The sequence below is a fragment of the Syngnathus floridae genome, chromosome 4 (genome assembly GCF_059516105.1).
Source record: "Syngnathus floridae isolate MCC-2025c chromosome 4, RoL_Sflo_1.0, whole genome shotgun sequence".
Lineage (NCBI taxonomy): Eukaryota > Metazoa > Chordata > Actinopteri > Syngnathiformes > Syngnathidae > Syngnathus > Syngnathus floridae.
Window position 1 is genome coordinate 18,382,750 of NC_142416.1, and position 26,269 is coordinate 18,409,018.

The following is a 26,269-nucleotide window of genomic DNA, read 5'->3' on the forward strand; positions in this document are numbered from 1 at the left end:
AAGTGACTATAAAGACATTCTGGATTCAACTTTTGACTTGTGTGGGTTTTCTTATACTCCAACTTCCTCCCAAACTTGAACTACATCCATGTCAAGTTGATGGCTGGATGGAAGGAAGGATGGATGGAATTTACGACTATTACGCCTCATGAGATTCCGGATTGGAGTGCGGAGCCGCAGATGAGGCAACTGCTGTGCAGATGCTGACCTCTCGTGGCCATCCACGTGAACGACAACATTCCTTATGCAGTAAATATTGATAAATTATAAAGTCCTAATATAGAAACAACATTTCGCATTTGTTGACTTATGCAACAATTGTTTGACGTTCGAATCAATTTAACCATTAAAGGCTCATTGCATTGCATTAAAGCGGGACTCAACCCAACATGTAAACATTTCAAATTATTTTTATACATCTGCGAATGGGATTCTTTCGACAATGTTGTCTTTGTAAGCGAAACATAAAAAAATGTAAATGGAAACACATTGAACATAAGTTTTGCTCGCCTATAAAATTTACATGACACGGTGTCATCCGCCATGACTAACTAAGGAATATATTTCTTTAGCTGCAGACAAAGGCCCAACTCCAACATCCTGCTTCTCAAGAGGCCACAATTCAAACAGATGCTCAATTAACAATGCGGGTCCAAGCCGTGTGAATTATATATGGCCTAATTATTAATAAATAATAAAGAAGCTCAAAGGAGACGCGGCCCGGTCAATTAGGAGAGAAATGAAGGCGAACGGCTCAGCATCTGATCACGCATCATTATCAGCGTCCTGTCAGGCACAATTACGTCACCCGCCACTTCAAACGGATGATGGTCACGCATACTTCCACACTTTGGATTATCTGGGCGCCATTTACACACACGCGCAAATACATCCTCAACTTCAGCGTGCAATGCAAGAACACACTATTTTACTTGAAGGGACAATCACCTCGGACAGCAAAGATATTAAATACAAAAAATGTCTTTCCCAACCCACCAAGCAAAGTAAAGAAAAATAAAATATCGGGCGGCGAACGTTTTCATTTTTCCAAACATGATTTCAAAAATATTGTGGCTATTCTGAGCTGACGGCTATGAATATATTGGCTTCATATATTAGTACTAGTCCATAGGGTGGCAGTATAACCTACAAATTCGTCTGGGTGAGAGTGTACTATTAAATATCATTCCTTTAAGCTGTCAAAGGCACATAAATACCACTAAGCTATTCATTCTCTAACCTACCATGAATAAATAAATAAACAAACAAATAAATGTGTACTGAGCTGTATTGCGCAACCTTCCTCCAACAGCTCATGGCTAATGTGGAGAATAAATCTCACATCCATGAAGAGTCAGCCATCTTGCTGATGCCGCTTTTGCTGAATTTAGTCATGTGAGAGTTTGGCTATGAATTAACAAATGAGTCTATGGTTAGCTACCAAAAAAAGGGGGGAATGTAACATGCTTGCCTTAGAATATTGATCGCATCCATCCTTGCCCAGACTTCTCCGTGGGAGTATTGATGACTCGGCAGTCTGGTTGGCTGCACTTCTTTGCTCTGGATGGGAACAGGCACAGGCAGTGAGAAAAATGCATCACATCCAGTTATGCAGATGCAGATAGATTAGTTTCTATAGTGTGACAGTTTTTTTTTCTCTATTTCTGTCAGCATTGCTAATTTGCACAGTCTGCTATTTTGTGACAGGGCACTCTGGAGGGAGTGACATTAGAAAATTGCTCTCCCTCGCCAACTCCTAGACGAAGAGTTATTGATTAAAGTAGAGGCAAAAGTCTTGGAAGGTTTGCGAGGGCAGGGTAAGAAAGAAAAAAAAACGTGGTCATTAATCAATATGATTAAAAGTAATGACGCAGATGTCGGTGAATTTTTTCCCAACGTCAGCGTTAAATTCTTGAAAGCAGAAATTCTTATATCATCTATCAGAAAGTGGAGCTTCACAGTTGCTTGAAAGTGGCTCTGGATATTAACCCAGCCAAGATGATCATGATCATCAATGGAGGAGAAGTTTGAATTCGCGCAAAAGTTACATTGCGAAACGGCTTGCTTAGGACTAAACCAATAACAAAAGATTTACTTGGTTGCTTCATTTCACACTTGATGTGACGCTTGCTCAGACGTAAACCAATAACAAAAGATTCACTTGTTTTTTTTCTTCATGATCTATTTAACTACCATTGATTAGTCCCAGGTAAGGTAAGCAGCGACAATGGAGGAAGGAAAGAAAGGTGTGAAAGAAGGCAGAGAAGTTAACAAAGGAAGGAATCATGTATTTAAAAAAGGAGTGTCTAAGGGAAATGAAGGCAAAAAAATGAAAATAAAAGGGGGGGGGTGCCTGGGAAAAAATGTAAATTCAATAAAATAGTAACTTTTCAATTATTCACCTGTGTTGTGTAATGCATAATGTAAGACTTTTAACACGCGCTAAAATTGCCTCATTTTGAGACAAAATGTCCACTTTTAACATTATATTTTGGTTTAGTTGACAGCCCATGTTTGTAGCACTGTCTTTATTTTCAAATATATACAAAATTGACTGTGTTTAGAAGATAGCTTGCCTTTGAACGTACGATAAAATACTCACCGTGTAACTTTAGCGGCTCCTTCGGTTCGAACCCAAAATGTCAGCGGGTAAAGCTTTGTCGCTCACTTCACCTCCCTGCCGGTTGTTTTGCGCAAAAACAAGCAGCCAAGTGGGGCCAAAAGAGGGAGGGGAAGGGAAGGGAAGGGAGGTCGGCGAAGAGGAAATGCGGTTCGACTGGGCTGTGCCTTCTTCAAACTATCCCGGCTGCTGTTGACTCGCCATTTCTCGATTTGGGAGAGAAGTGCGAATCCTTTTATCTTTTTTTTTCACTTTAGTTGTCTCTAGACAAAACCGGAATGTCCCGACTCGGCTGCTAAACACAAGACGCCGAATAATGGCTTCGATAGTCGGCAAAGTTGCTGGGAGACTTTGGGGGTTACGTCTCGGTGCTCGTCGCCCCGCGTTGAAAGCTCACCGTCCGGTGATATGTCTTCACAAGGTAATGGACGCTCGTTCGTTTATTCAACGCACAATTATGTTTATAATTTGAAGGGCACTTCCTCTTGCGGGACGAAATAACATTAGTTTGACACGTGGGAAGGACCGCCTCCAAAGTGCAGCAGCGATTTCAAAACAAATTATCCCTGTAATTTAAACCGGATGTGGACATGTAAGTTGGACGTTTTTGTACCTTTAAGGTAAAACCATGTGATGCTACAAGATGGCGACAAAGAAGTAATTAGCATCAAAGTATGTTTGAAGTGATACGTCTTCGTTGTTAAAGATCTTTGTACGTCAGGGAGGAGCCAAGTTTAGCCTGGGTTGTCAGTGGAAATGATGAAGAGGCTTTCCATGAAATAACTGATAGATTTTTTTTCTAAATTAAATCACCTTTAATGCAATTATTTTTTAAATATATTAGCGTCAGATAATGAGTTTGAAATTATGTGATCATAGTTTGTGGTGTATACTACATATTGTTTACACTATTAATATATAAATAAGAATCAAGATTATTTTATTGGCACGCCAAATAAGAGAAATGTTGTTTATGTAAATTGGTGGCTGAGCTATTTACTATAATGTTTGACATATATTTATTATTAATATTATAATTACATCATCTTGTGGAGTAGAACATTGGAACATGCATCCACGTTTCTGCTTTGCCTCCAAAGCATTATTGTTGTTTTTTTTCTTCTTCTGTGCACGGCAAATAGAAGCTAATAAATTATTCAAGTCCATTACTCCAGTTGGCGGGGTTTTACGTAGTGTAAACACGTCCACCTGACCGATCATTACGGCGTACGCCAGCTCATCAAAGCTGTGGTCATTCAATTACTTTTCAGTTCGAGCCCCCGTCTCGGAAGACAAACCGCAATTAGGCTTTAAAGTCTGCTTTTAGGCAGCGATGAATGTTTTGCTTTGCCCGCTATGCCCGACAACACTGCATTGCTACACTAACACATTCAAGCTGAGTATGCACTCGAGTGAACCAGGGGGGGACCTCTACATGAAGTGACTCCGACACCACGTCAGAGTGTCCCATCTGTGATTTATCGATCGGCTGTTAAAGTGCCATCTCTTTACTATCCGTGTGATCATCCATGACCATCAGCGTAGAGAAGGACGAATATATCGCCCTGACTGAGAAGCAAAGTGAGCGTTCTATCAAGGTTCACTCTCGCCTTTCATTTTGATTAAGATGAGCCAGTGCGTTCGTTACGGGACAGTGGGCGCAACCTCTGAGTCACTTCCAAAATGTGGACTATTTTTTTCCGTGGGAAAATAAAGGGAATCCTCCTCCTTGGGTCACACTTGGGCCTCTATAAAAGTCTTATTGTATGATTTGAGACAGAATATAGTTTTTGGGGGGATTCACGTTAGTCATTTTCCCCACATTGCTCGACTCTTTTTTAATTATATCTTTTAAGTGGACGGCTGTCTATCATTGAAAGAGTGACAATACATTTCTAACACTTCGATCTTTCAATGGTGTGTACACCAGATCACAAAAAATAATCACAAACCCCAAATATTCATATTTTATATTTCAAATGGGGGGTTTTAATGCCCCTGCGGCCCCCCCATCTAGCTCCACCAGTGCTTGTAAGGAGTCTGAGTGGTCAGACATTCCAGTTTTGAAAATGTTCTCGCTTGCACTTTCTTGTTGTGGATTTTGAAGCTGTGTTTCTCCTACAAAGCTGCTCGGTTCAACGCTTTGCTGCCTGCACTTCATCACAATGACAGCTGGGAATAATTGAATTTTCTTCCAGAGTGGCTGTCTTGGGTTTTTTTCCCCCTCAAGCCATTATGAGTTCAATCCTGCCCCACCAATCTCCGTTCCTGCAATGTACACCAGCCATTCAAATTACTGATCACCCACTGTATCCATACCTGGATTAGCGTATCTCACTGTGACGGGATTCATCACGCGGTCGAGCCGCAGGCAGAATGAGCCGCCTGTCGCTGTGCTCATCATCGCCAATCTCTCAGGCGGGAAGGGGGGATACTTGTTTAACGCAACCAGACGGCATTTTGTCACTTTTCGGCCTTGGCTGACTCTCATAAATAGGAAAACTCATAGCTGCAGGGGGGGAATGTCAGCTGAAGGTTTATTGTGATCATACTGAGCAAATGTGCAGCAGTAAAATGAATTCCAACCTGCACTGTTAATTTAAGAAGAAAAAAATTTCCCTGTCTATGCGAACCTGAAGAGTCACATGACTAGGCGGATCCTTTATGTAGCTTGTTCGGTCTTGTTCATGTTTGCATTTCGTCCTGAGGTAACACGTTCTTTCTCATTCAGCGGCCAACCTCAATTTTGTTTCGAGTTCCTAAACAATGTGAACATCGTGAAAACAGAAATGATCACATTTTGGCCGTCGTAAAACCTTTTTAGTCGTTCTTAACTGAATCAGCTCACCACTATCGATTTTTTTTTTTTTTTTCTTTCTTAATGTGACCAACATATCACTCTTTGGCATAATCCCTTCATTTTCTCCGCCCACAGTGGGGCCGCAAAGCAAAACGTGTCAGTCCTCAGTCTAAGTTATTACATACTGAGCCGCTGCTGCTCCTGAATAATAAAATAGCTGTTACACGGCAAAATTAGAATTCCACTGGTTTATATTTTGTCCACCTCTAGAATGTCAGTTTGGTCTTTTCACTGTGGGCTACCTCGCCGGCTCGCCTTTTAATTTGATATTGATTGAATTGTAGACTTTCTGGAGGACAAAAGGTGATTTGAAAACTGGGCTTGGTTTATTCACAGCCCCAAGATGTCACTCGAATAGAAAGATTGATTCACTATAAATAAGATAGCGTTTGATTTAAGAACTCCGCCTGGGGTCAAAGCAGACAAATGTATACTTACGTCAATATCGATTGTCTGTTTATGAGCCAGAAGTGTTTTCATAAAGATATTTATGGTACAAATTAATTCCATTTGGCATGCCAATAATGATCCAAAAAATACCTTACAACTTTTTACTCCAACCCAGCAAAAAATGTGAACAGCCTAGATCACAGTTGCCAATTAATCCATTTAATTTCATTGAGACTGTGCATATGCCCATAATGATTCTTGGCACTATGATTATTGCTACGTCTATTTGAATTATTACAGTAATGTCGTTAAAATGCCAACTCCCGCTTTCTAGGTGTGCATGCTTGGCGGTGCTTGCAGAATTTCAACTAGGGCATCGGTGCTGACTGCCAAAGAAACGAACTGTTCCCCCGCGGATGAGTGAACGTTTATTACAAATATTATGAAATGTGAGGCAAAATCATGCGGTGGCAAAAAGTTCCACTTTCAATCAGCGCAACCTGCATTCTGAGTGAGGCTGGTGGGATTCCACGTCGTTAAGCAAGGGGGATAAAATGCACTGCTAATTTTTTTTTTATGAAGTAGAAAAAAATTACATGTCATCATTTCTTCCCGGTTTTGTTTTTCATTCCCATCCCTGCCGGTTTAAACAACTAGAGTACTTTTAGTCATTATGGATGAATTATCTTGCCTTTCCAGGTGCCTCTGCTTGGAGCTTGTCAGGCTGTGTTCTGCAGCACACGCCCGCCCCCTACAGGTAATTTTGATTCCTGCATGCACTATGACTTCTACGGCTACAATAATAATTATTTCCCGCCGAGCATTTACCGTAGCAAAAGTTCTGAAATACTTGCTAGATTAATTTTAGAACCCCCATATATATTGTTTCTTTTTTTTTTTTTTTAACTTCTTTTTCAGAAGCGTTGCTCATGTACAAGCACGGGCGCTTGGCTTTGGAGGTGCCGCTGACGTGCAGGAGCGAGACGTGCCTTTTCTTTCTGCAGCCCATGCTCATGACGGTGGGCAACCTGATCAGCGAGCTGCAAAGAGAAGACCCCGGCGCCACAGCCACCGTGCTTTCCAAAGGTACCTAACTCAAATTCAACCCCTTGCCGGCATGTCGTCAAACGGGTTCTGCGGAAGCGCGGCGGAGAACCAAAGCCAAGCCACATAAGCCTCATATAGTCAACCAAGCACTCACAGCTGAGAAATTTAGAGTGGATGCTTTCAAAACAAACACATTTGTCGATCAGGTTACAAAAATGAATTAAGTTGAATTTGTTTTTTTTCTCATGCTGACTCTGCATCTTTCCAAAGTATAGCTAACTTGGCACTGAATGGAATGCTTTCCAATTCCAAATAAGGTTGCTATGGAGACCGCTCAGCAATGGAATGAAACTTGTCTCACTTGAACAGATAAACAGATTTAATAAGGCGGCGGCGGCATGGAATTTGTTTAGTTAAGTCTTCCCTAGTGTGTATTTTACATCTGTTTCGCATTTTTATTGTATTTTCATGACTAATTTTGATCTATTCGGGCAGATGGTGAACGTGTAGCCTACACCACGCTGATAGAAGCCCTCCTGATAGACAAGCACTTCAAACTGGTCATCAACAACACGGTTCACAATGTCCACGCACCTGAGAAAGGTACAGACAAATCTACACGATCAATATTATAAATGTGCCTTGAGCACCATCTGCTTTGCTTCCAGTGTGCAAGTCCAGCGAGCACGCCCTGCAGCTGGACGACATGAAGCACGTGGTGCATCTTCTGCACACGGCTCTACACCTGCCCGAGCATCAACTGCTTCAAGAGCGCCAGCTGCTGGAGAGACTGGACAGCCTCAAACAGGAGTTGTCCCCTCTGGAGAAGGTCTGCCCAAACACTTGATATCCAATAGAATGAAAATCATGAATTGGTGAAGCAGCATGTGGCTCTCATCAATGGTTACTTTGATGTTCTGGACCACAAGGCTGCTCAGAGTTTAGAACAAGTGGTCAAGTTTGTCAGAAGACCTTGTAGTCTGACAGCACTTGCGGACTCATTTTTTATCCTCTACGTAGAATGACTAAATTGGATAATGTCTGCTGTGATTTCCACCTTGTCCTAACATTTTACTTGTCCCCGCGGCCAGATGAAAGCGCAGCTGTCCCACACGGCCGAGTTGCAAACATCTAGGGCGGTTTGGACGGGCTTGGCGCTTTTGTCCGTGCAGGGTGGCGCTCTGGCCTGGCTCACATGGTGGGTGTACTCATGGGACGTCATGGAGCCCGTCACATACTTTGTGACGTACGCCACTAGCATGGGGGCTTTCGCCTACTACGTCCTCACAAAGGAGGTAAGCAAGCCAAATTCTGTCCTACGCACTCAATAGTTTTATCATTTCCCTCCATTGTTTCTTTTTCCAGGATTATGTCTACCCTGGTGCTAAAGATAGACAGTTCCTGCAATACTTCTACAAGGGAGCTAGCAAGAAGAAGTTCAATGTGGAAAAGTACAATGAACTTAAAGAGGAGCTGGCTCAGGTAAGTTGTGGTTGCTACAAGCGCCATGCATCTTTTCAAAAGATTCTGCATTATAGTTGAGTGCGATACGATACACTCATAAATGATGCAAATGAAACATTTCTCTGTATTCAATATGAACGAAACATGTTCTAGGTGGAGGACGACCTGAAACGCCTGCGTAATCCGACACAGCTTCAACTCCCCATCGAGCAGATCCAGTCCAAGCCATGATTACATCACAGAGCAAAAAGAAAGCAAACACTTTCGGTTTATTTTCATAATGCTGCATTTTTAATCGGAGACATAAAGGAGAGTTGATTTTGGAAAGGGGGGGGGGCAGATATGAACGAACTGGAAAATTGAAATAAAATTCATTTGCTGAATCTGTTTGTCTCAGACTACTGCGATTGGAATTGGAATTTAAGAGTTCTGTTTTTCCCTGAGTCATACAGTACATCATGTGATTACAAAAGTAGGATTTTTCTTTTTTAAAATGGACACACACCCATACTCCCTGAGGAACAGTCATTTGTGTCAACTACTGTTTTGGGTACAAAAAAAAAAAAATCATTTTTTGGAATCCAAGTTTGACCACTGACATGACTTGAAAGACCAATACAAACACATGCAAATACATAAATTCCCTTTTTCTTTTTTTTTTTGGTCAAACAGCATATTTAAGGAACATCACAAAACGAAAAAGGATGGCTAAACTGCATGATTAATATGTAAACCATATTACAATTAGAATCTCTGTGACTACACAGAGTTGACGTGCTATGCTAAAAAGAGTCAACATTGTGGGGTACCAAATTTGTCACTAAAATCACTATACCATGTTTTGATTCTAAAACTGAAGGGGAAGAATTTCCTTAAGGATGTATCTCACTGAGCTGCAAATTCTTATGAATGCTTGCAAACGTAGCAAATTTGGGCTTTTTGTTAGCGTTTGTTAAAGATTGCTAAAAGGTTGCAAAAGGCAAACGAGGTTGTTTTTCCAAACAAGCACAAACTGCCCCTCAGGACTCCAAAAGGCCGTTTCCGCAAATCTGTTTATCTTTACTGTTGTATTTACGTTCACACGGGAAACGGAATAAAAAAATTGAGCAATTAGGCATGAGAATGTAAAAAAACGTGGAATCTTTTCTGTGATCAGGATGGACGCAACAAGGGACTAAATTCTTACTTTTTGGGGCGGAAGTAGAGCTTTTTGGTGAGCATGGAGGCGAAGCAGGGCACCTGCTTTTTGCCGATGGAATCCCTGTCCTTGCTACCCCAAACGCTCCTGGCCGATACCATGCGGTTGACGAGCGTCAGGAGCTCGGTGAATTCCAGAGAGTCGCCGTATTTCCTCAACAGCTCGCACAGGTCCTGAATGTACCACGAGCCATTCACCGTATCGCGATGCGAGTAGTAACCTTGAGAGTGAAATACCGCGAACATGACGGTTAAGACGCTGTACGGTGAGCTGATTCTAAAACGCCTTCAAATGTGAACCAATTTCGTTTTCTTGATGGGTGTACCACTATTCATCAAAACGGGTACAAAAACAGAAAAGTTTCTTACCTTCCGCCACCGAGTAGCACATGATGAAATCGGCTCCTGCCGGCAGCGTGTGAACAGCGCTGGCGTCGACAACCACCTCGCTGGTCTTCACCTCGCTGTCCACGGCGTCACAAGGTAGCACGGGTTCATCGTGTTTGTCCCCGCGACACGCCTGGAGATGGACGGACGTTTTTATTTGTATCTGGCAAAGCGATAACTGCGCCGGTGACTAGTTGTGGTGCGTACCTGCCAAACGAAGATTTTGGGCTTCCCGACCAGGCTTGGGCACTGGTCTCCTTTGAAGAGCGACGTGATGTGCTGGATGCTGATCTTGCCGTCGTAGGTGTACACGTGCTCGTCTTCGCCGTGGCTCAGAAAAACGAGCACGAAGCAATCGGCATCCGAGTGGTTATCCTCGGCGGCTGGTCGGACATTAGTAACTTGTCTTATTCGCTATCAGTATTTACAAAATGTACATTGGGTTCATCTATGACTTTTGTTTACGAAAATTTGAGAACTGTAAATTGTCTTAGAGCAGAAGAAGATACGTTTTAAGCGATCACCTTTATGGATTATCTCCAGGACTTCCTCGTTTTTGTAGTTTTCGTAAACTTTCACCTCAAAGTTGAGGTTCTTCAGCCTGGAAAAGACAAAGCAATGAGCGACAAGTTTTGGGGGAAAATGGAGATCATCTCTACCTGATCTGCAGGTTGTAGCAGTCAGTGTCGGTGCCGTGCCGGTCGTTCATGCCGAGGCGCCAGAAGAAGCGTTCCTGATTAAAAATGAGCGCCTGGCCTCGTCGTCTGTATTCCATCTTGTATTCCTCGGCGGGGTCCAAAAGCGATTCGCTGTGCGATCACGCAACACTGAATATTAAAGTCGGGAACAAGCGGAAGCTTTGCTTGAGAAAATATGAGCCAACCTTCTGAAGCCATCCGTCTCCGTAAGATTCTGGACGCATAGATCTGAAATGACAAAAAAACAACACTAACTTCAATCCAACAACTGCAGAAGTAAGTTTTTTCTTTGTTAGTCAACTACAGGTGCATCAGCGCTAACAGCACGGAGGTCAAGCAGCCATTGTTTGGTCAGCTTAGAGTGCTTGCTGCTTACAATAACAGGCTGACAGCGGGAGAAAGATGACACCTGGGAGTACATAAATCAGGTTTTTTTTGTTCACGAACTTCGTGAAATTAAAGCAAAGCAGCTCTGGTGACACACTGAAACAGGGGCCATTTTAAGTTTTGGTTCATGAAAAAACAAATTGTCAGCTTTCAAAACTTAGATACAAAGATGTGTCATTAAACTCTTTTGAATATTTTTAGTTGTTTTGTTTACAAAATCATACACTAGCTTCATTCGAGCTTCAATGTTTATGAAAACAATTCCAATCTAATTATACTGTCCAATGAAAAGTAAGTATGTGCCGATTTTGGGATTTATTTTTGTCCATTATAAAATATCCCTGTTTTTTTATTATTTATTTTATTTTAGACCTCATTCCATGTAATGACGATATGCCATACATGGATCATCTCCTCGTTACTTGACAGAACAAAGCAGAAGATAACTTTAACAATATTCATCACATTTTATTACGAAATTTAATTACAGTACAGTCATTTCTAACGTTAAACGATAACGTGAAGTCTGCTTGTGAACGAAAAAGGTCAACATGGCTATAAACGGGAGATAGGAGGCGTGTTAAGGCAATGTTTAACCCATTCACTACACTTTTTCTTTCGTTCCCAAATTTTTTCCATACCTTTGTACTCAACCAAAAAATACTTTAATGTAACTTTTTTCAGCTCCTGTCACTTACTCTTGCTGTCTGTGACGGTCGTATGGTCCATGGCAACAGTCGCTGCTTGAAGAAAAGAAGTTAAGAAAAAGAGTTTAATTAAAGAATGTTGTCTGGTGTCTTCGTAACACTTTTAAAAGAAAATGGCGTGACAGCTACCCCGAAGTAGTATCGTAACTATCGCTGATGCAGCTGACGATAATTATTAAAATGTTCACAAAGAAACATTCGCGTATTCATATTCATAGCACCTATGCGTATATTTAATATATATGTATATATAACCTCTTAAATGCTGTTTTACCTGGATAACAGCGTTCTCCAATTCGGGATATATTCGCTGCTTTACCTCACCTTCGCCGTGACAACAGCAACTATATTAGCCCCGCCTTCTTCGCGCGCATTGGCCAAGAGGTCGGCGATCATTGGCTGCTACAAGCTGTCAGTCAAATGTGACGCTTCCGCGTTACACCTCAATTCAAACTTCCAATCAGAAAAATCAATGAACTACAGACCCTCCCTTAACCCCCTCCACTTGTCTCTTTCATTTTTAAAATGTATTTCCTTTGTCTTTACTCAATTATTTTCTGTCTCTTCTTTGTGTCCTTGTCTCCTTCCCACCCAGTTATCCTTGTATGTTTTTTTTTCCTTTGCTTGTGTCCCCCTTAAATTCTTTTCTCCTCTCCTTGTGGCCTGATGTCTCTTCATTTTGGATAAACAGTATAAGTAATAAATTGTCTCCACAAGAGTGCACATGTGCATGCTCGGATCCTGTAATTAAGACGACATTGTTTATCATACCATGCAGTCAGTGTTTTGTAAATAAAATGCACACACTGAATTACTAAAATGTTCCTAGATGTGGTGTGGGTAGCTCCACGTTTGATATTTTGATCTATGACTTACTGCGTTTCCTTCTCTGCATCTCTTTGGCGTCCTTCCCCTCTGTCTTTGGGTCTTCAATCCTGCCTCAGGGATTCCTTTGTGAGGTGTTGCATAAGACTTGAACTTTGGATCTGATGTTGTTTCATTTGTAACATCTTGTGGGTCTTGCTTAACAGGTTCTGCTGCCAATGCCTGTAGGGCTTGGGAAAAAAAATGTAAATATTTTCATAAGTGTAGCCACTTCATTGACAGCAGAGCTTACAGAATGTAAAACCTTTGTCACTTTCTTCTCACGAGTGAAGGAGACATTCCAACTAAAAAGTCAGATTTCCAATGAACACAAAGGTAATTAATAAATTATCTTGATTTTATTTGTTTTTCAGAATAGATTACATCCTGCTAAAGCAAGGTACACTACACAGTGATTTTAACCATATTATAAGTGTGAAATGAGCAAAAAAAAACAAAAAAACAGCACACCACACACACGTAGTACATGGTAGTACCAAGAGCAACCCGTGAGGGGCAGCATAGTGCCACAGAATACGTATATGAAAACTAGTCAAACTAGACCAAACAAAGATTGTTTTTAACCATAATTATTGAACACGTTTAACTTTTACGATTTTTCGCCCAGATCATTTTTTTTAATTGAAGGGAAGGGAATCTAAGGGTAATCTTTTGCAGTCATCTGGGGGGGGGGTCGTTTGAAACCCACTTTTCAGCAAAAAAACACCAATGAACCAATCCATTGAACAACACACACAAAAACATAAATAATTGAATGCATTTCAAATTATTTACATGATATCAGTCAAAAGTGAGGATTTATAGAGTCCGGTGTCAAAAAGGCAGCAGCAGCATCACATCTATCCCTGAGAAATGTCTACTTTGCGGAGCACCTGTTGTCATCCAAACAAACGTAGATCCAAAACTTGGTCACAGCTCCCTCTTCACCTCGTACTGACACACGCACGACTCTCGCTGGCTGTCCAAGTACGGTTTGCACCCCAAGTGCATCACGGCGTCGAATAGCAACGTCACGGTTGACTCGCACGCTGAGCAACAAATGACACAAAAGAGCAAACTGAGATGACAAAAATACTTGTAAATAAAGCAAAATTTAAGTCAGCTTCATTATTGTACGCGTTTAGTTTGACAAATAAGCTCTTTTGCACCCTCTGCTGGACACATCTGTGATCACAAGGCACTATCACACCTCGCCATCTCTCACCTTGAACACTGTGAGCCAATCCCAGAGTACGTTGCACGTTCCTGCAGATGGTCTCCAGACAGTCCTGGAACTGCTCGTCGCAGTCATGCTTGTCGCGGCCGCATGTGTCGTAGCAGCGGTCGTGCTGGTTGCAGCATTTGGTCATGGATGGGATGCCAACGTCGAACTGGGAACGGAAGATCATTTCACATGGCTGACATTTGTAAACTAATATTGACAAGTGGTCAATTTTGTGTCACTGGTGGTTGATGTATAAAAACCAGTTTGGGGGGGCTGAGGGTCCCCCCCTCTAGCTCCGCCTGTGAATATCAGGAGCCATTGCCATTTCATAGCGTTACCTGGATTCCAAACATCGGCGTTCCACATCCGTTGGGCGGCGGCGGCTTGTACCCGGGACGAGGCGCCGGCTTGTAACCTGAGAGGGGAGCAAAGGTGAAGGAGCTCCCACTGTTATCTACCACAATCTGATCAACACATCAGCAATGTGAAATTTAACACATATACATGTATATATAATAAAACATATATTAAAAATAACTAAATGAGATTAAAATCTGCTTTACCGTCACTACATTTGTAACGACACATGCCGTCGTCGCCGCCGAACAAGTCGAGAGCCGCGTTGAGATACGTGTCGATTTTATGGATGCCATTGCGTATCGTTTTCAGAGTCATTCGCCAGTCAGGAGTCTCCGCTTTCTGCTCACAGCAAGAAACAGAAGCCACGCAAATGACCAGGACGAAAACAACATGGCTTGTCGTTAGCATGACCCGTTAGATAAAAACAAGAGCCGATAGTGATAGAGCGGTTAGTGCAGTTGAAATCGCCTTGAAGGCATTTTCGACTGTGTTTTCATTTTCTCGCTTGGAAATTCATTTCCGGGTTTAACGTGGTCACGTGACGTATGCTGCATTCCCAAACATAAGGAATATTAAAACATCAAGACCACTAAGCGGTCAGTTAATGTTTATATTACTATTTGACGCTAAGGTTTTCTTGATTTTAAATATTAAAGGACGTTCTGACTAATCCCGAGCGGTGTACCTATTCCCCTTCCCCTCTCAAAGGCAAGAACATTCTTATTTCCAATTGTTATTGATAGCACCGTATGGATAAACCAATGAGAATGTGTGGAAGCTGTGACGATCGATTGTGTGACGCAATCAGCATGGTGCTTCCGTTTTGGTTCTGTAGTGCAGTGTTTTTTTTCCAAGAGCACACCACCAAACCAAAATGTTTTAAAACAAATTAAACAAAAAAGTTAATCATGTTATTTCTGCCATCACTTGCAAAGATGAATAAACAAAGCTCCATTATTTGTATGAAACATTTTTTTTTGTTTTCCAAAAACATCTAAATGCTAATGGAATAATAAAATCAAGTATTCGGTTATTAATAATATTACTTTATTTCATTGACAAGCGAGCGTGGAATAAAATCTCTCTCTCCTATAGATACTTAAATAACTGCATGAATGTCCAACACTTCAAAAAATGAACATCTTGTATGAAGGCATGTCCCAAAGTAACTCCAGTCTTCTTCCTTCTTCTGGTGATGTTTTCCCATCAAAAATATTAATTTCATGCTGGAAGCTGATTGGTGGCATTACCAACAAGGAAGTGGATACTACTTTATTTTGAAAATCCCTCCTGTAAAAGAATGCTTCTCCGGAATGTCAAGTTTGTTTGAGATGGAACAGTGAGGTGAACTTGAAGTACTCATCTTTTCTCAGTTGGATTTGTCTTGTGTTGCTTCTAATGTAAATTCTCTTCTTAAAACAAACAGGAAAAAAAACTGTACATACACACATCTACTGTTATACATTAGAGCATCTAAGAGTGTGTAAGCGAGTCATCCACCTCGAAAGAGGTTATTTAGTCTTTCCAGCTCTTTGCAGTTTTCCATGGTCATAAGCTCCGCCTTCTTGCGCATGCGCTCGTCCCGATACACCTTGGCGGCGTACAGCAGCTCTGTTTCTAGACCGGGGGAAAAGAATTTTTTTTTTTTTTGATTGCATGACGACGGCATGAAAAGTCATCCAAAGTTGACCCTCTTACTTGTCTGTCTCTCCTTCCAGCAGCTATTCTTGACATTGGTCACGTAGTCTTCCTCCACACTTTTCTCAATCTGCTGCAGCGCCGCCGCCGTTTTGTACTCAGACTTGAAGTCCCTGGTGACGTAATAGTTCACGTGCAGGTTTTCCGTCTGCCGCTTCACCGTCTGACTCGTGGACCTGGAGAGGACCCATGGCGTTATAACATCTAGCTAGACGTAGTTTGGGATAGCGGCGTCACGCTTACGGTCGAGAGTAGAGACTGTAAGGAGGAGGGGAAACCATCATCTGGCTCAATATTGACACCAAGATCAGGACCACGATGGGCATGAGCTGGATGAACATGGAGAAACCCCCCTGGAGAGAAAGATGGCGTCAACAACATGCACGTTGAACACACACGCAGCAGAAGCCGAGGTCTTGCGTCACGTACATCTCCTCTTTCGTCTGTCCGCTCTTGTCGGTAGTCGCCGTGATGGCTGTAGTTCGTCCTGCCGTTGGTGAACGTCTGTGCGCTTGCTGAAAAACAGAAAAGAAAAAAATCAGTTGCACTCACGCAACATATTTGACACGGATGAATCATTTACTTATTTTTTTTTAATCCAATATTTATTATTGCATCACATTTGTATGTGTGTAACTCACACGAAGGGAAGCCTCCTCCGAAGAACATATTGAAGAGGTCTTCAGGGGTGATGTCGGCTTCGAACCCTCTGTGGAAGTCAAAGCCGTTGGCGCCGCCATGCGCGTGGCCTGCTCCGTTTGGTTCTTCGCTTCCCGTCAAGTCATACTGCCGCCGTTTGGCCGGATTGCTCAGCACCGCGTACGCGTTACCAATTTCTGCTCGGGGACACGGAACTCCTATTAGATTTCCCGCACAGTATTTGTACGGAAGCCGAATGAGGGAGACGAACTTTTAAAGGCGTCCGTTGCTCCGGGAGCGTGATTCTTGTCCGGGTGGAACTTGAGGGCCAGTTTCCTGTAGGCCTTCTTCAGCTCATCTTCATTGGCTTCTTTGGTGACACCGAGCACTTCGTAGTAGTCTTTACAGCGCTTTATTCTGACAGGAAGAAAAAAAGTGTTAAGGTAACCCCGCTATTGCAGTTCAGTGAATTTGAGCTACAGAAAATGGATGGCTGATCTTTAACAAGTGTCGCTGTCACATTTTAAGCCAGCATTGTCACCTTTGGACGCCTTCCACCTGCTCTTGCGTGAACACCTTGGACGATTCGGCTCCCGTGGACTCGGCACGTGCCCTCGTCGCTTGCGCGCCGCCGTCTTCCGAATTGTGCGCCGGCCGTCTGCGATGTGCGCCATTAGCCGCGGAGCTCCCGTTTCTGGTTATCGCGTCAAGCAAGGCTGGGATAAGACAAATAAGAAGACAATGTTACATCGATGTATAGGAGTGATTTTTTTAAGAGTGTGCCACCAGTGGATTCCTTTAGTACAGTTCAATTGTATTGTCATATATTAAAAAACATAAATGTTTAGTTGTTAATGTTGACATTCATTCAGGGGTATTTATATACGGCAATTAAAAAACCAGGTGTTTATTTTTTTAACATTTTTAACCGTTTTCTATTGATTTTTAATTTTTATAGCAGAATAGCGTGTTCTCGGCTAAGGAGCTAATTCACCTTACCGTCTGGAAGCATAGTGATGACGTCACGCCACTGACAGTTCTGATCGGCTTCGTAGGATTTCAAGTTAGCCAAGATGGTGCTTACGTTTACAACTACACTAAATCAACACGTTTTTTCTTATCATTTTGGGTGAAAATGTGAACATATACACGATAATTATGAACGACGCTCACTTTAAATTGCGCTAACGACACGCGCAGCAGCCTAAATAGCTTAGCTCAGTTTATTAGCGTACCAGCTCGCTGTTAGCTTTTGACAAAACTCCACTTCTTGTTGACATTTTTTCCCATACATTAACTTTTAAAAATGGCGTTATGATCTTAAAATGTCTGACACATATTTCATGATTACACAGTCGCTCTGGCCGGCCGGTTAGATTGTCGTCTCTGGTGGACTCAGCCCCCCCCCTCCACCTCCCCATCTGGGAGCTAGGCTAGCCGGAAGCAACGTCTTTACCTTTGGCTCGCGCTGTCGGGAAGAGTTTCTCCGCTTTGTGGAGGAACTTGAGCGCCTTCTCCTTGTCCCCCGCCTCGATGGCTTTTGACGCGATGTTGACACATTTCTCAGCCTCGTCTCGATTCCCTTCCATCTTCTTTCCTCCTCCTCCCTCCTCCTTTCCTGGGCGGGTCACATGATACACCACGTGACCCATCATTTAAATGACACGTCTTGGTCGCCTAATTAAAAACCCGTTTTGTGATTTATTTTAAAGTTATAGACTATTAAAAAAAACTTTTGGGTCGTGATGACCTGAAATTACAATTTATGAGTGGGGGATCATTATTTCAATAAAGTTATTTGCTGTCGTGTGCCGTGATATATTTCCAAATGCAAAATATGTGCCCCGGCTCAATATACTTTTCAAAAACTAATAAATTATTCCGCATGCCGTTTGACTTTATAAAGTTTGATCAAACAAACTAAAAAAAAAAGCCAACTGCTCAGCATTGTATACAAATATAACCACAGCCCTAAAAAAAAAACTTCAAATACCACAGCCATATTGTCACAATTATGCTCATTTAAGGTTTATTTGGCACATCTGATATATTTCATCCAGAAGAAAAATATACATAATCAGCTATTTACAAGACATCACATCCACAAGGATTAGAATCTGACTGTTTTACCTCAAACGGCACCCCCAACTTTCAAATATATATGCTTCACTATTCCCATCAGAGAAAGTAGATGCCATATAACTGACAACATCTTAGCACTTGAACCTATCAGAATTTCTCCACAGAGTTGCAAAAAAAAATGTTCAAATATATGTGAGTTGATGTTATATGTGTATAAATGCTTTTACAGTAGAGGAATATTACAGAAGACACAGTGGTGCATTTACAGAAGCATCGTAAAAAGATCTCCTGGGGGGGGGCAGTCATGAGGCTGGAGGAGTGCTCGATAATAGAGTCATGAAGTCGTTCACGCCGCCATGCGTGAAGGCGGCATCTTGGCGGCAAAGGAGCCTATGCTGTTGAGCACGGCGTGGATGCGGAAGTGGAGCCGAGACTCCATGCTGTAGTCTTTGTAGTTCAGCCTGAAAATCGCAGCGGCTTCTTTTAGCATCCTCTCAGGGAAGCAAAAAAATAAAAGAATATTTTAGAAGATACTTACTTGGCGCTTTCAAGCACAAAAATGGCCTTTTCCATGTCGCCCCTCTGCTTGTGCAGGAGGCCCATCTCGTACATGGTAAAGGGCACCAGGTAGTTGTCGTGCTTCAGGTCGCTTTCGCTGCAAAGTGGTTACATTCCCATTTGATTGCATTCTTTCTTTGCAAAAGTGACCAAGCCTATTTAGGTATGTGGCTGACCTGGATAGGACGCGGTTGAAGCAGACCTCCGCCTGGTCGAGTTGCCCCAACTGCCTCAGACACAAGCCCTTGAGCAACTGAACCACACACTGGTCGTCCAGGTGGTAGTCCGACGGGCCTGTGCGTGACAAACATCGTGTAATGTGTGAGGAGAAAAAACTCTTGATGCACAACTGTTGTCTTTCTCACTCACTTGAACTATACTTGAGTTCCTCCTCCGCTTTCTCCAACGTAGCCAAGATGTTTTCCGTCAAGTCGGGTCTTTTGCCAACAATGGTGAAGCCGTTCCACACGTACATCATTTCCTGCAGAATGAAATTTCCTTTAATTTAATTTTTTTATTCTTTATTTAATGTTTTGATTTTTAATTTAATTTATTGGTTTTTAATTTAATTTAATTCTACAAATGCCACAAAACAGGCCGCACCAAAGCTGGGACGACCAGCTTGACGGGTTTGGAGGAGACGTAGCGCTGAGCCTTCTTAGCCGCAAACTTCTCAGTCGGAATGGACTTTCCGGCTAACCTCAGTCGCAGACCGTCCACCTCCCTGCGAAGCGCACTTGTGTCATTCGCATGACTCAAAAAATGCAAAAAACTCTGTTTGCTTTTTTTTTTTGCATACCTAAATAAATCCTCCACATTTTCACCCAGTTTCTTGACTTCCTCCTCTGGGAGCATGCTCAGTATGGACGCCTTCTGGAACATGTAGACGGCCTACGAGCAAACAAGACGACTTTGAGTCTTTCCATAAATGTAACAAATGAGTGACTATTTTTTTTCTTTTTCACCTGTGACCATTTGCTCTCCTTGCAGAGCAGATCGGCATAGTGGTACGCTTCCCGCCAATTCTGCTCAAAGGAGTAAGCCCACATCAGCTCCCAGTAGCACAGATGGTGAATCTGGCGCCACTCCTGCTGAGCGGCGATGCAAGCGTGGAACTTTTCCTCAGCCTAATCAGAGAAACACAGCAATCAGCAAAAACAAAAAGTGGAGCCACGAAAAAAAAAAAGAATTTCCTGAGCATCCCTTACAAATGTGATGTTTCCCTTGAGCAGGGAAATTCTTGCAACGTAGAAAAGCATGAGAGCTCCCTGTGGAGAAAATGAATATGGTGAAGAACATGATGCAATTTTTAAAATATAATTTATTCATTTATACAATAATATGAAATAATTTAGTTGTTTTAACAAGCTTACATTCGGGAACCTGTTAGCGTAAGGCTCCAGCAGAGCCTCGGCCTCACTGAGATCCACGTCGCCTGATCCTTTGAGTAGATAAAAAAAAGTTCATAAAAAAAAAAAAAAAACAGTTTGCATTCCGAGGTTCTTTACCCAGAATGACAGAGATGTAGAGGTGAAACATGAGCAGAGTCAAAGTGCTGAGAATAGAACGCAGGCTGTCGCTGGAGGCGCCCGCTCGCAACTCAGACAAACCCACCTCCTGAAAAAAAAAAAATATTGCATTCTAGTTTCATCTTGAAATCCCACCCAAAAGCCAAATTTTTTGTGAGTAGTCTTTATCCACCTACCCTGTCCCCTGAGAAACCCAAAAACTCCATCAGTTTGAGGATTCTAGCTGGTAAGAGAGATAGCATCTGGCAAAAACAAAAATGTCAATTCTTGCTGTTTTTATGTGAATGTCTCGATTGTTAGTTCACGAGAGTTCCCACCAGATTAAAAGATCCAATGCCCATGCTGACTCCGCCCTTAAAGTGAACATACGTGCTTTTCTTCTCCATTTCCGCGCTGCCTTGCACCAGCGCTTGACACTCCCTGCGAACACACAACATTGACCCTCAAAATACATCCAAGCGCCAACCAATGCGTGCAGCATACTTGAAAATCTGATAGCTGTTCCGGATCCTCATGCCTCCCTTGATGAACCCGATGATGCTCTCGTCGAGGAACGTGAGCGCCGCCTTCTGCAGCAGCACTTCGGCGTAGCAGAGCTCGGCGTGCATTTCCTCTGTGGGACAAAACGTTAGTGTCTCAAGAGACGCTGAGCTTGACATCCACGTGACGTCTCACCTTCTGTCAGACTTTCAGGTGATTGCCTGTGCCACAAATTGACCAGAGTCTCCATGATTCCTGTCTTCTTTCTAAACCTAGAGAAGATTAATAAAAACTATTACGCAATTCATTCTGGTTCCGACTGTCGGGCCGTACCTCTGGCATGTCAGAAGCGCGTCGCTGAGTGACTCCATCGCAGCGTTCATGTCCTTCGGGTCAAAGGTCATGCCCGCCTGCATTACCAGCATGCTGCTGTAGCCCATCGCGTGGTACATGCTCTGGCTTTTCCTGTCGCCAACACAAATGCATCTTCTGTCATATCCTGAGCGGCATGTCATGCGGAAACGGTAAAACGGGACTTACCAGGGTGCTAAAAGAGCTAAGGCATCTGAAAACTTGTTGTTTAGGAAGAGATCGAGGGCGCTGGAGCATTCCGTCAATGCTGCTTCTAAATCTATTGGTGGTTCTCTGGATAGAAGATATTCTTTACCCGTTAGTTTGCTTACATGTACAAAATTAAACCCTATAGCAAACTGAAAGGACTAACCCACCTAAACAAAATGGATACCACAGGACTCACAGTGAGGTAAGATTGAAAAGGTTAAATTAAAATAAAAACATAATGGGGTTAAAAGAGAGTGACCAAAGTAATTTTACTAATAAATCTCAAGTGTAATAAATATGGAGTCACTAAAAAGTAGCAAAAGTCTTGTAATACAAAAATATTCAAGGTTTAAGTGACACAATTTGAATTGGCTGCTATTCATTGTGCTTTTACCGCCCTCTAGTGTGCATGTAGTATATTGCAAATAGAAATCACCCTGGTTTCTGACAAACTATCATGCATGTTACACATATCACTGCCTGTACAGCAATAGTGGGCATTTAGAAACAAAAAAATCATCACATTAAAATAGATAAAGTAACTTACAATACATTTTCAGAACAGGGTTTTTCCACCTAGAAGAGAAGGAATGGAAAAGCTAAAGATTTTGGCATAATTATACTTAATATTCAATTTAATGTTCATGAAAATTCATTTTAGTTTCCAACATAAAAATTACAAGAAAAAAAGACTGACTGTGTTATTAAAAAAATAATTGTTAGCAAAAACGAACCTGATGCAGGGAGTAGTTTCCATTGGCGAGCTCCATCTCCAAGAATAAAAACTTCTCTAGATGGATACAAAAAAATCTTCTTTGCAACTCCGTTTGCAAATCTTCACCTTCACTTGGGAAAATAATTATCCATTAGAGTCCCTTCATTGATATTTATACTTTTCTATGCTTACTACGGCCTGCCCACTTTATCTCCTGATATGACATAGAGATGCTGTGTGTGAAGACACACAATCAGCTAGTTGTTTGACCATCTAAAAAGTAACCTATCCAGGCAGGGCTGCGGTGTGAAATTGCAATTAGCGTTCGGTATTGTGCTTAAAAGGCCAACCAAAAAGGAAAACTAGTGTTAGTAGATCATGTTCATATAACAAGCATTTTACAGTGCCAACTCTTGATCTATTTGACATTACAATGCCGAGAAATTATGTTTCAACTTTATATTTATTCCATTACTGCAATGTCGTGTGATTCAATACGCATTAACAGGATTTGTGCCTTAATCCGCAAAATATTTTCAAATTTTCCACCAGACCACTGCGAAGCTGTTCTGGTACTACATTACCCACAATCCCCCGCGCGCTGCGTTTACGTACTTCCTTATTTTTTAGTAAACATGGCGACTTCCTCGGCGCCAGCGTCCGATCCCAATCCAAACATTCCAGAATACGATTACGGCAACAAGAATACCAAAAAGTTTCACATAGACTCGTTCAGAAAAGAGTGGCTGAGTAGACTCAAGCCGTCCGATTATTCCTACGGTATCGAGGACGAAGACACGTTTCACGCCAATTTTGCTCACGAGATGGGAGTCAGCGTGGACATGATGCGGGAGCTCAAAGAAGTCTGCAGGTACCTTTGAGCTCACCTTTGAGAAGAAGCCAAGAAAGAGACAGAAGCACTTCACAAAGGGGGCATGACCTCCATCACACGCTAACCCTTGCAGGAAGTAGAAATAACCTTCACACCTGAGTCTCATTACATGTTTCTTAATTGGGTGCATACTGCAACCTTTGACCTTTCCAGGAAGTGGACACAAGCCTTATTTTATTTTTTTACTTATATGGCTTTTTATTTCACCTTTCCAATAGCCCCGCATTACTTCGTTGCCATCCCGAGGACCAGGAGCCTGACCCAGAAGTTGTACCTGAAGACTCCACGTTGAAAACTCTCATGTATGCACTTTTTTATTTATATATATTCGCTTTGAATTCCTCTATTGGGCGACTGACCTCGTGATTTTGTCTCGACAGCGAAAGAAAAAAGAGGCAAGATTACAAATCCTCTCTAAAAATCAACAAGAACAGACACGACCTTTACGCAGACGAGCAGGTGAGTTGACAAAGGTTCGGCTTTTTCGGAAGTACGAGCTTGACGGATTTCTGCCTTTTCTCAGGAGCGACTATCCGTCGTGACGAAACCAGATACCGTGGAAAATTTAGTCCCGGAAGGAGACGTGATTCTGACAATCAATATCTACTATCCGGCTACTTTTGAAAAGGTGCGTGGAGAGTTCAAGGATTATTTTTAGAATATTCTCAAGAAATTTGGTTTCTCCATTCGTTCCTGTTTCTTCTCGCAGTTTTGCTACGTCCGACCCCACATGACGCTGCTGGTTCTGGGCTCACAAATGCTGTCGGAGCTGCGGGACGCCATTTGCTGCGCTAGCGACCTACAAGTGTGCGGCGAGTTCAGCAACACGCCGGATATGGTGCCCGATGTAGTCAACAAAGTGAGCGCCAAGACCCCCCCCCTTCCCTCGTCGCATTTTTGTAACGCAAACATTTTGTCGTGTTTCAGGACCTCTACAAGTCTGCTTTCTTTTTCTTCGAAGGGGTGTTTTATAACGACATGCGCTACCCCGAATGCCGCGACATCAGCCAGTAAGTTTTGTCGAACCCGATATCCCTAATTTTTTGAACCCCCAGTAACAAACGCAGCCTTGTGAATTATGAGTCCTTGAATAATTATTCGTCCAGGTTTCAAACAAGAATTACCGCGAATAGCGTCCGCGTGAGGGAACTTGGAAAAAGGTTAGAGGAGGAATTCTCGGTGAAAGACTCGTTTGTGGTCGGATCAGCCGATTGCATAAAGTTTAACGTTGACTCACATTTGCTAAAATAAGAATGATAGGCCCATGGGGCAGATCATATTTATGCCAACACTAAAAATGTGGGTAAAATAATCCCTGTATATTCCGCTTCAGAACTCGTGTTATGATATGCACATATTTCTGTTTTGCAATCATCTTTGCAGGACCACAATCACATGGGCCAAGGCTAAGAACTTCCCACCGTATACCCAGGCCAAGATGGAGGACACCAAGGTGGCGGATCTAGAGGTGAAAGTGGGCTTCCCCTACCTCTACTGTCACCAGGGCGACTGTGAGCATGTTGTCATCATCACAGACATCAGGTAAAACCAAAGCGCCCTCTAGTGGGAATTGACTGCCTGTGGATGTTCTCGAGTGATGCTAAAGGAATGAAACAGTCAAGATTTAGTTTTTATCAGAACAAAAAAAGACTAAACACTTTCATTTTCAGAACCAAGCGGCTTTTGAATAACAACCATATTGATTATTTTTGAAGAGCTCATACGAGATAGCTGAGCTCAAACGTTAAATCAGTGCATTCCTTAGATGCCTTTGAGGTTTCTTGATTCTCACTGCATCATTACCAATATTCAACACATTCAAGAAACCTACAGTTGGAAACCAAAGCTTGCGCAAGCTTTCATACTGTTATAATTATTAGCAAATTTTGATTCAAGTTTTATGTCACAGAATTGGCCCGAGAGGTCCAATGTGAAAGTTCAGTTCTGTTTCTTCTTTTAATTTAATCGGAGTTCAAATCGACATCGCAATGTAGCAGAATACAATTTTCCAAAGGCCATAATTTGATCATTCAGTCGGAATCATCTTGCTAAAAGACAAAAATAGAGACTCCTCAGCTGAGGTCATAAAAATAAGCTTAATCGTCGTTTAGTTGCTTCACTACCATTCAGTTTCCGGCGGCGAGCCGACCGTGACCAAGTTGTAAGCTTGTGTTCGGAAAGCGGAAATAAATGGAGTCACACAGCCACGGAATGAATGAACTCCACCGTTGTACCTCCACCAAGCAGATCATCTTGCGGCCGCTCTGCCTTTAAGGATGTGACGTGCTCAGGAACCTCCGTGATATGAAAAGCGGTTTGTTTCGCAAAGAGGCTTTCATGACACCTCAAATGAACCGTGTCTTTGATGCGTAAGCACGGGGGGGGGGGACCCATCTCGTGTGATGGAGACCATCTGCTGACGGCAGTGATTTTTTTTTTTTTGCTGGTCTTTTTGTAGATTGACACACAAGGACGACTGCCTGGACCGGAAGTTCTACCCGCTGCTAATTCACAAACATCGAATCGCCACGCAGAAATGCGCCGTTTGCTACACTTATATAGCCAGGTGCGTTCTAAAAAAATTTGTTTTCGTTGCCCACCCGATTGACATCCCACTCGCTGTTTTTCCTCAGGTGGTGCACCACCAACGACCAGTTTGCCCCGAGTCAGCCTTGCTTGTTTTGCGACAAATGCTTCCGCATGCTGCACTACGACGCCGACGGGAACAAGTTAGGCGAATTCCTGGCTTACCCCTACACGGACCGTGGCGCTTTCAACTGAAGCCGCTTTGCACTAGGTTGACTTCCTGTTTTGTGGTTTATATTTATTTGAAACTTGTAATAAAGATTTGTTGACTGAGTTTAATTCATCATATTAGTGGTTCTTGTTTAACATGGTCTCTATGACAG

At 42.4% G+C, this 26,269-nt stretch overlaps 7 protein-coding genes across 19 annotated transcripts in view; 2 read left to right on the forward strand and 5 right to left on the reverse strand.

Moving 5' to 3' along the window:
• The window catches only part of lef1 (lymphoid enhancer-binding factor 1), a 57,542-nt gene extending 54,379 nt beyond the window's left edge, over nucleotides 1-3,163 (reverse strand). Inside the window, exons 1-2 of one of the 4 annotated variants that reach the window (XM_088373009.1) lie at nucleotides 2,603-3,163; nucleotides 1,472-1,560 (exon numbers count right to left, since the gene is read on the reverse strand). The gene's annotated coding sequence lies outside the window, so the exon portion shown is untranslated. The remainder of the gene's footprint in view (nucleotides 1-1,471; nucleotides 1,561-2,602) is intronic. The other 3 variants (XM_088373008.1, XM_088373011.1, XM_088373010.1) reach the window with 3 other exon arrangements.
• Nucleotides 2,729-8,764, forward strand: LOC148399685 (calcium uniporter regulatory subunit MCUb, mitochondrial-like). The gene is made up of 8 exons (XM_088373013.1): nucleotides 2,729-3,041; nucleotides 6,570-6,627; nucleotides 6,789-6,956; nucleotides 7,413-7,520; nucleotides 7,586-7,746; nucleotides 8,009-8,212; nucleotides 8,283-8,399; nucleotides 8,535-8,764. Exons 1-8 carry the CDS (start codon nucleotides 2,937-2,939, stop codon nucleotides 8,610-8,612), a joined length of 999 nt encoding a protein of 332 aa, XP_088229139.1. The 5' UTR covers nucleotides 2,729-2,936; the 3' UTR covers nucleotides 8,613-8,764.
• Nucleotides 8,650-12,753, reverse strand: LOC148399686 (caspase-6-like). Of its 4 annotated transcripts, none has more exons than XM_088373014.1 (8): nucleotides 12,634-12,753; nucleotides 11,749-11,793; nucleotides 10,849-10,891; nucleotides 10,625-10,774; nucleotides 10,490-10,566; nucleotides 10,173-10,348; nucleotides 9,948-10,098; nucleotides 8,650-9,799 (listed from the first exon to the last, which is right to left on the reverse strand). In XM_088373014.1, the coding sequence occupies exons 1-8, from the start codon at nucleotides 12,650-12,652 to the stop codon at nucleotides 9,564-9,566; spliced, it is 897 nt and encodes a 298-aa protein (XP_088229140.1). In that variant the 5' UTR covers nucleotides 12,653-12,753; the 3' UTR covers nucleotides 8,650-9,563. The 4 variants fall into 4 exon arrangements, with proteins under 4 accessions (XP_088229140.1, XP_088229141.1, XP_088229142.1 ...); XM_088373015.1 differs by having other exon boundaries at nucleotides 11,749-11,790; nucleotides 12,634-12,720; XM_088373016.1 differs by lacking the exon at nucleotides 12,634-12,753 and adding an exon at nucleotides 12,032-12,180.
• A 208-nt stretch (nucleotides 12,754-12,961) lies between these two features.
• Nucleotides 12,962-14,742, reverse strand: pla2g12a (phospholipase A2, group XIIA). Its single transcript, XM_088373018.1, has 4 exons — nucleotides 14,410-14,742; nucleotides 14,185-14,261; nucleotides 13,847-14,012; nucleotides 12,962-13,670 (listed from the first exon to the last, which is right to left on the reverse strand). The coding sequence occupies exons 1-4, from the start codon at nucleotides 14,612-14,614 to the stop codon at nucleotides 13,552-13,554; spliced, it is 567 nt and encodes a 188-aa protein (XP_088229144.1). The 5' UTR covers nucleotides 14,615-14,742; the 3' UTR covers nucleotides 12,962-13,551.
• A 489-nt stretch (nucleotides 14,743-15,231) lies between these two features.
• On the reverse strand, nucleotides 15,232-18,179 carry dnajb14 (DnaJ heat shock protein family (Hsp40) member B14). Its single transcript, XM_088374506.1, has 8 exons — nucleotides 18,000-18,179; nucleotides 17,085-17,259; nucleotides 16,815-16,960; nucleotides 16,546-16,740; nucleotides 16,334-16,419; nucleotides 16,148-16,257; nucleotides 15,905-16,080; nucleotides 15,232-15,823 (listed from the first exon to the last, which is right to left on the reverse strand). Exons 1-8 carry the CDS (start codon nucleotides 18,130-18,132, stop codon nucleotides 15,699-15,701), a joined length of 1,146 nt encoding a protein of 381 aa, XP_088230632.1. The 5' UTR covers nucleotides 18,133-18,179; the 3' UTR covers nucleotides 15,232-15,698.
• Nucleotides 18,180-18,544: 365 nt separating this feature from the next.
• Nucleotides 18,545-23,507, reverse strand: LOC148399689 (tetratricopeptide repeat protein 39B-like). Of its 7 annotated transcripts, XM_088373701.1 has the most exons (19): nucleotides 23,356-23,507; nucleotides 22,488-22,594; nucleotides 22,301-22,329; nucleotides 21,733-21,837; nucleotides 21,526-21,657; nucleotides 21,388-21,464; nucleotides 21,196-21,325; nucleotides 21,030-21,132; nucleotides 20,889-20,954; nucleotides 20,692-20,800; nucleotides 20,557-20,624; nucleotides 20,392-20,451; nucleotides 20,149-20,310; nucleotides 19,983-20,074; nucleotides 19,787-19,907; nucleotides 19,553-19,664; nucleotides 19,360-19,477; nucleotides 19,164-19,280; nucleotides 18,545-19,086 (listed from the first exon to the last, which is right to left on the reverse strand). In XM_088373701.1, exons 2-19 carry the CDS (start codon nucleotides 22,521-22,523, stop codon nucleotides 18,972-18,974), a joined length of 1,752 nt encoding a protein of 583 aa, XP_088229827.1. In that variant the 5' UTR covers nucleotides 22,524-22,594; nucleotides 23,356-23,507; the 3' UTR covers nucleotides 18,545-18,971. The 7 variants fall into 7 exon arrangements, with proteins under 7 accessions (XP_088229827.1, XP_088229820.1, XP_088229821.1 ...); XM_088373694.1 differs by having other exon boundaries at nucleotides 19,787-20,074; XM_088373695.1 differs by having other exon boundaries at nucleotides 19,787-20,074; nucleotides 22,488-22,599; nucleotides 23,356-23,462.
• On the forward strand, nucleotides 23,077-26,232 carry snapc3 (small nuclear RNA activating complex, polypeptide 3). The gene is made up of 9 exons (XM_088373706.1): nucleotides 23,077-23,339; nucleotides 23,579-23,662; nucleotides 23,741-23,819; nucleotides 23,884-23,988; nucleotides 24,070-24,219; nucleotides 24,288-24,370; nucleotides 24,744-24,902; nucleotides 25,819-25,926; nucleotides 25,994-26,232. Exons 1-9 carry the CDS (start codon nucleotides 23,104-23,106, stop codon nucleotides 26,139-26,141), a joined length of 1,152 nt encoding a protein of 383 aa, XP_088229832.1. The 5' UTR covers nucleotides 23,077-23,103; the 3' UTR covers nucleotides 26,142-26,232.
• Nucleotides 26,233-26,269: the final 37 nt, after the last annotated feature.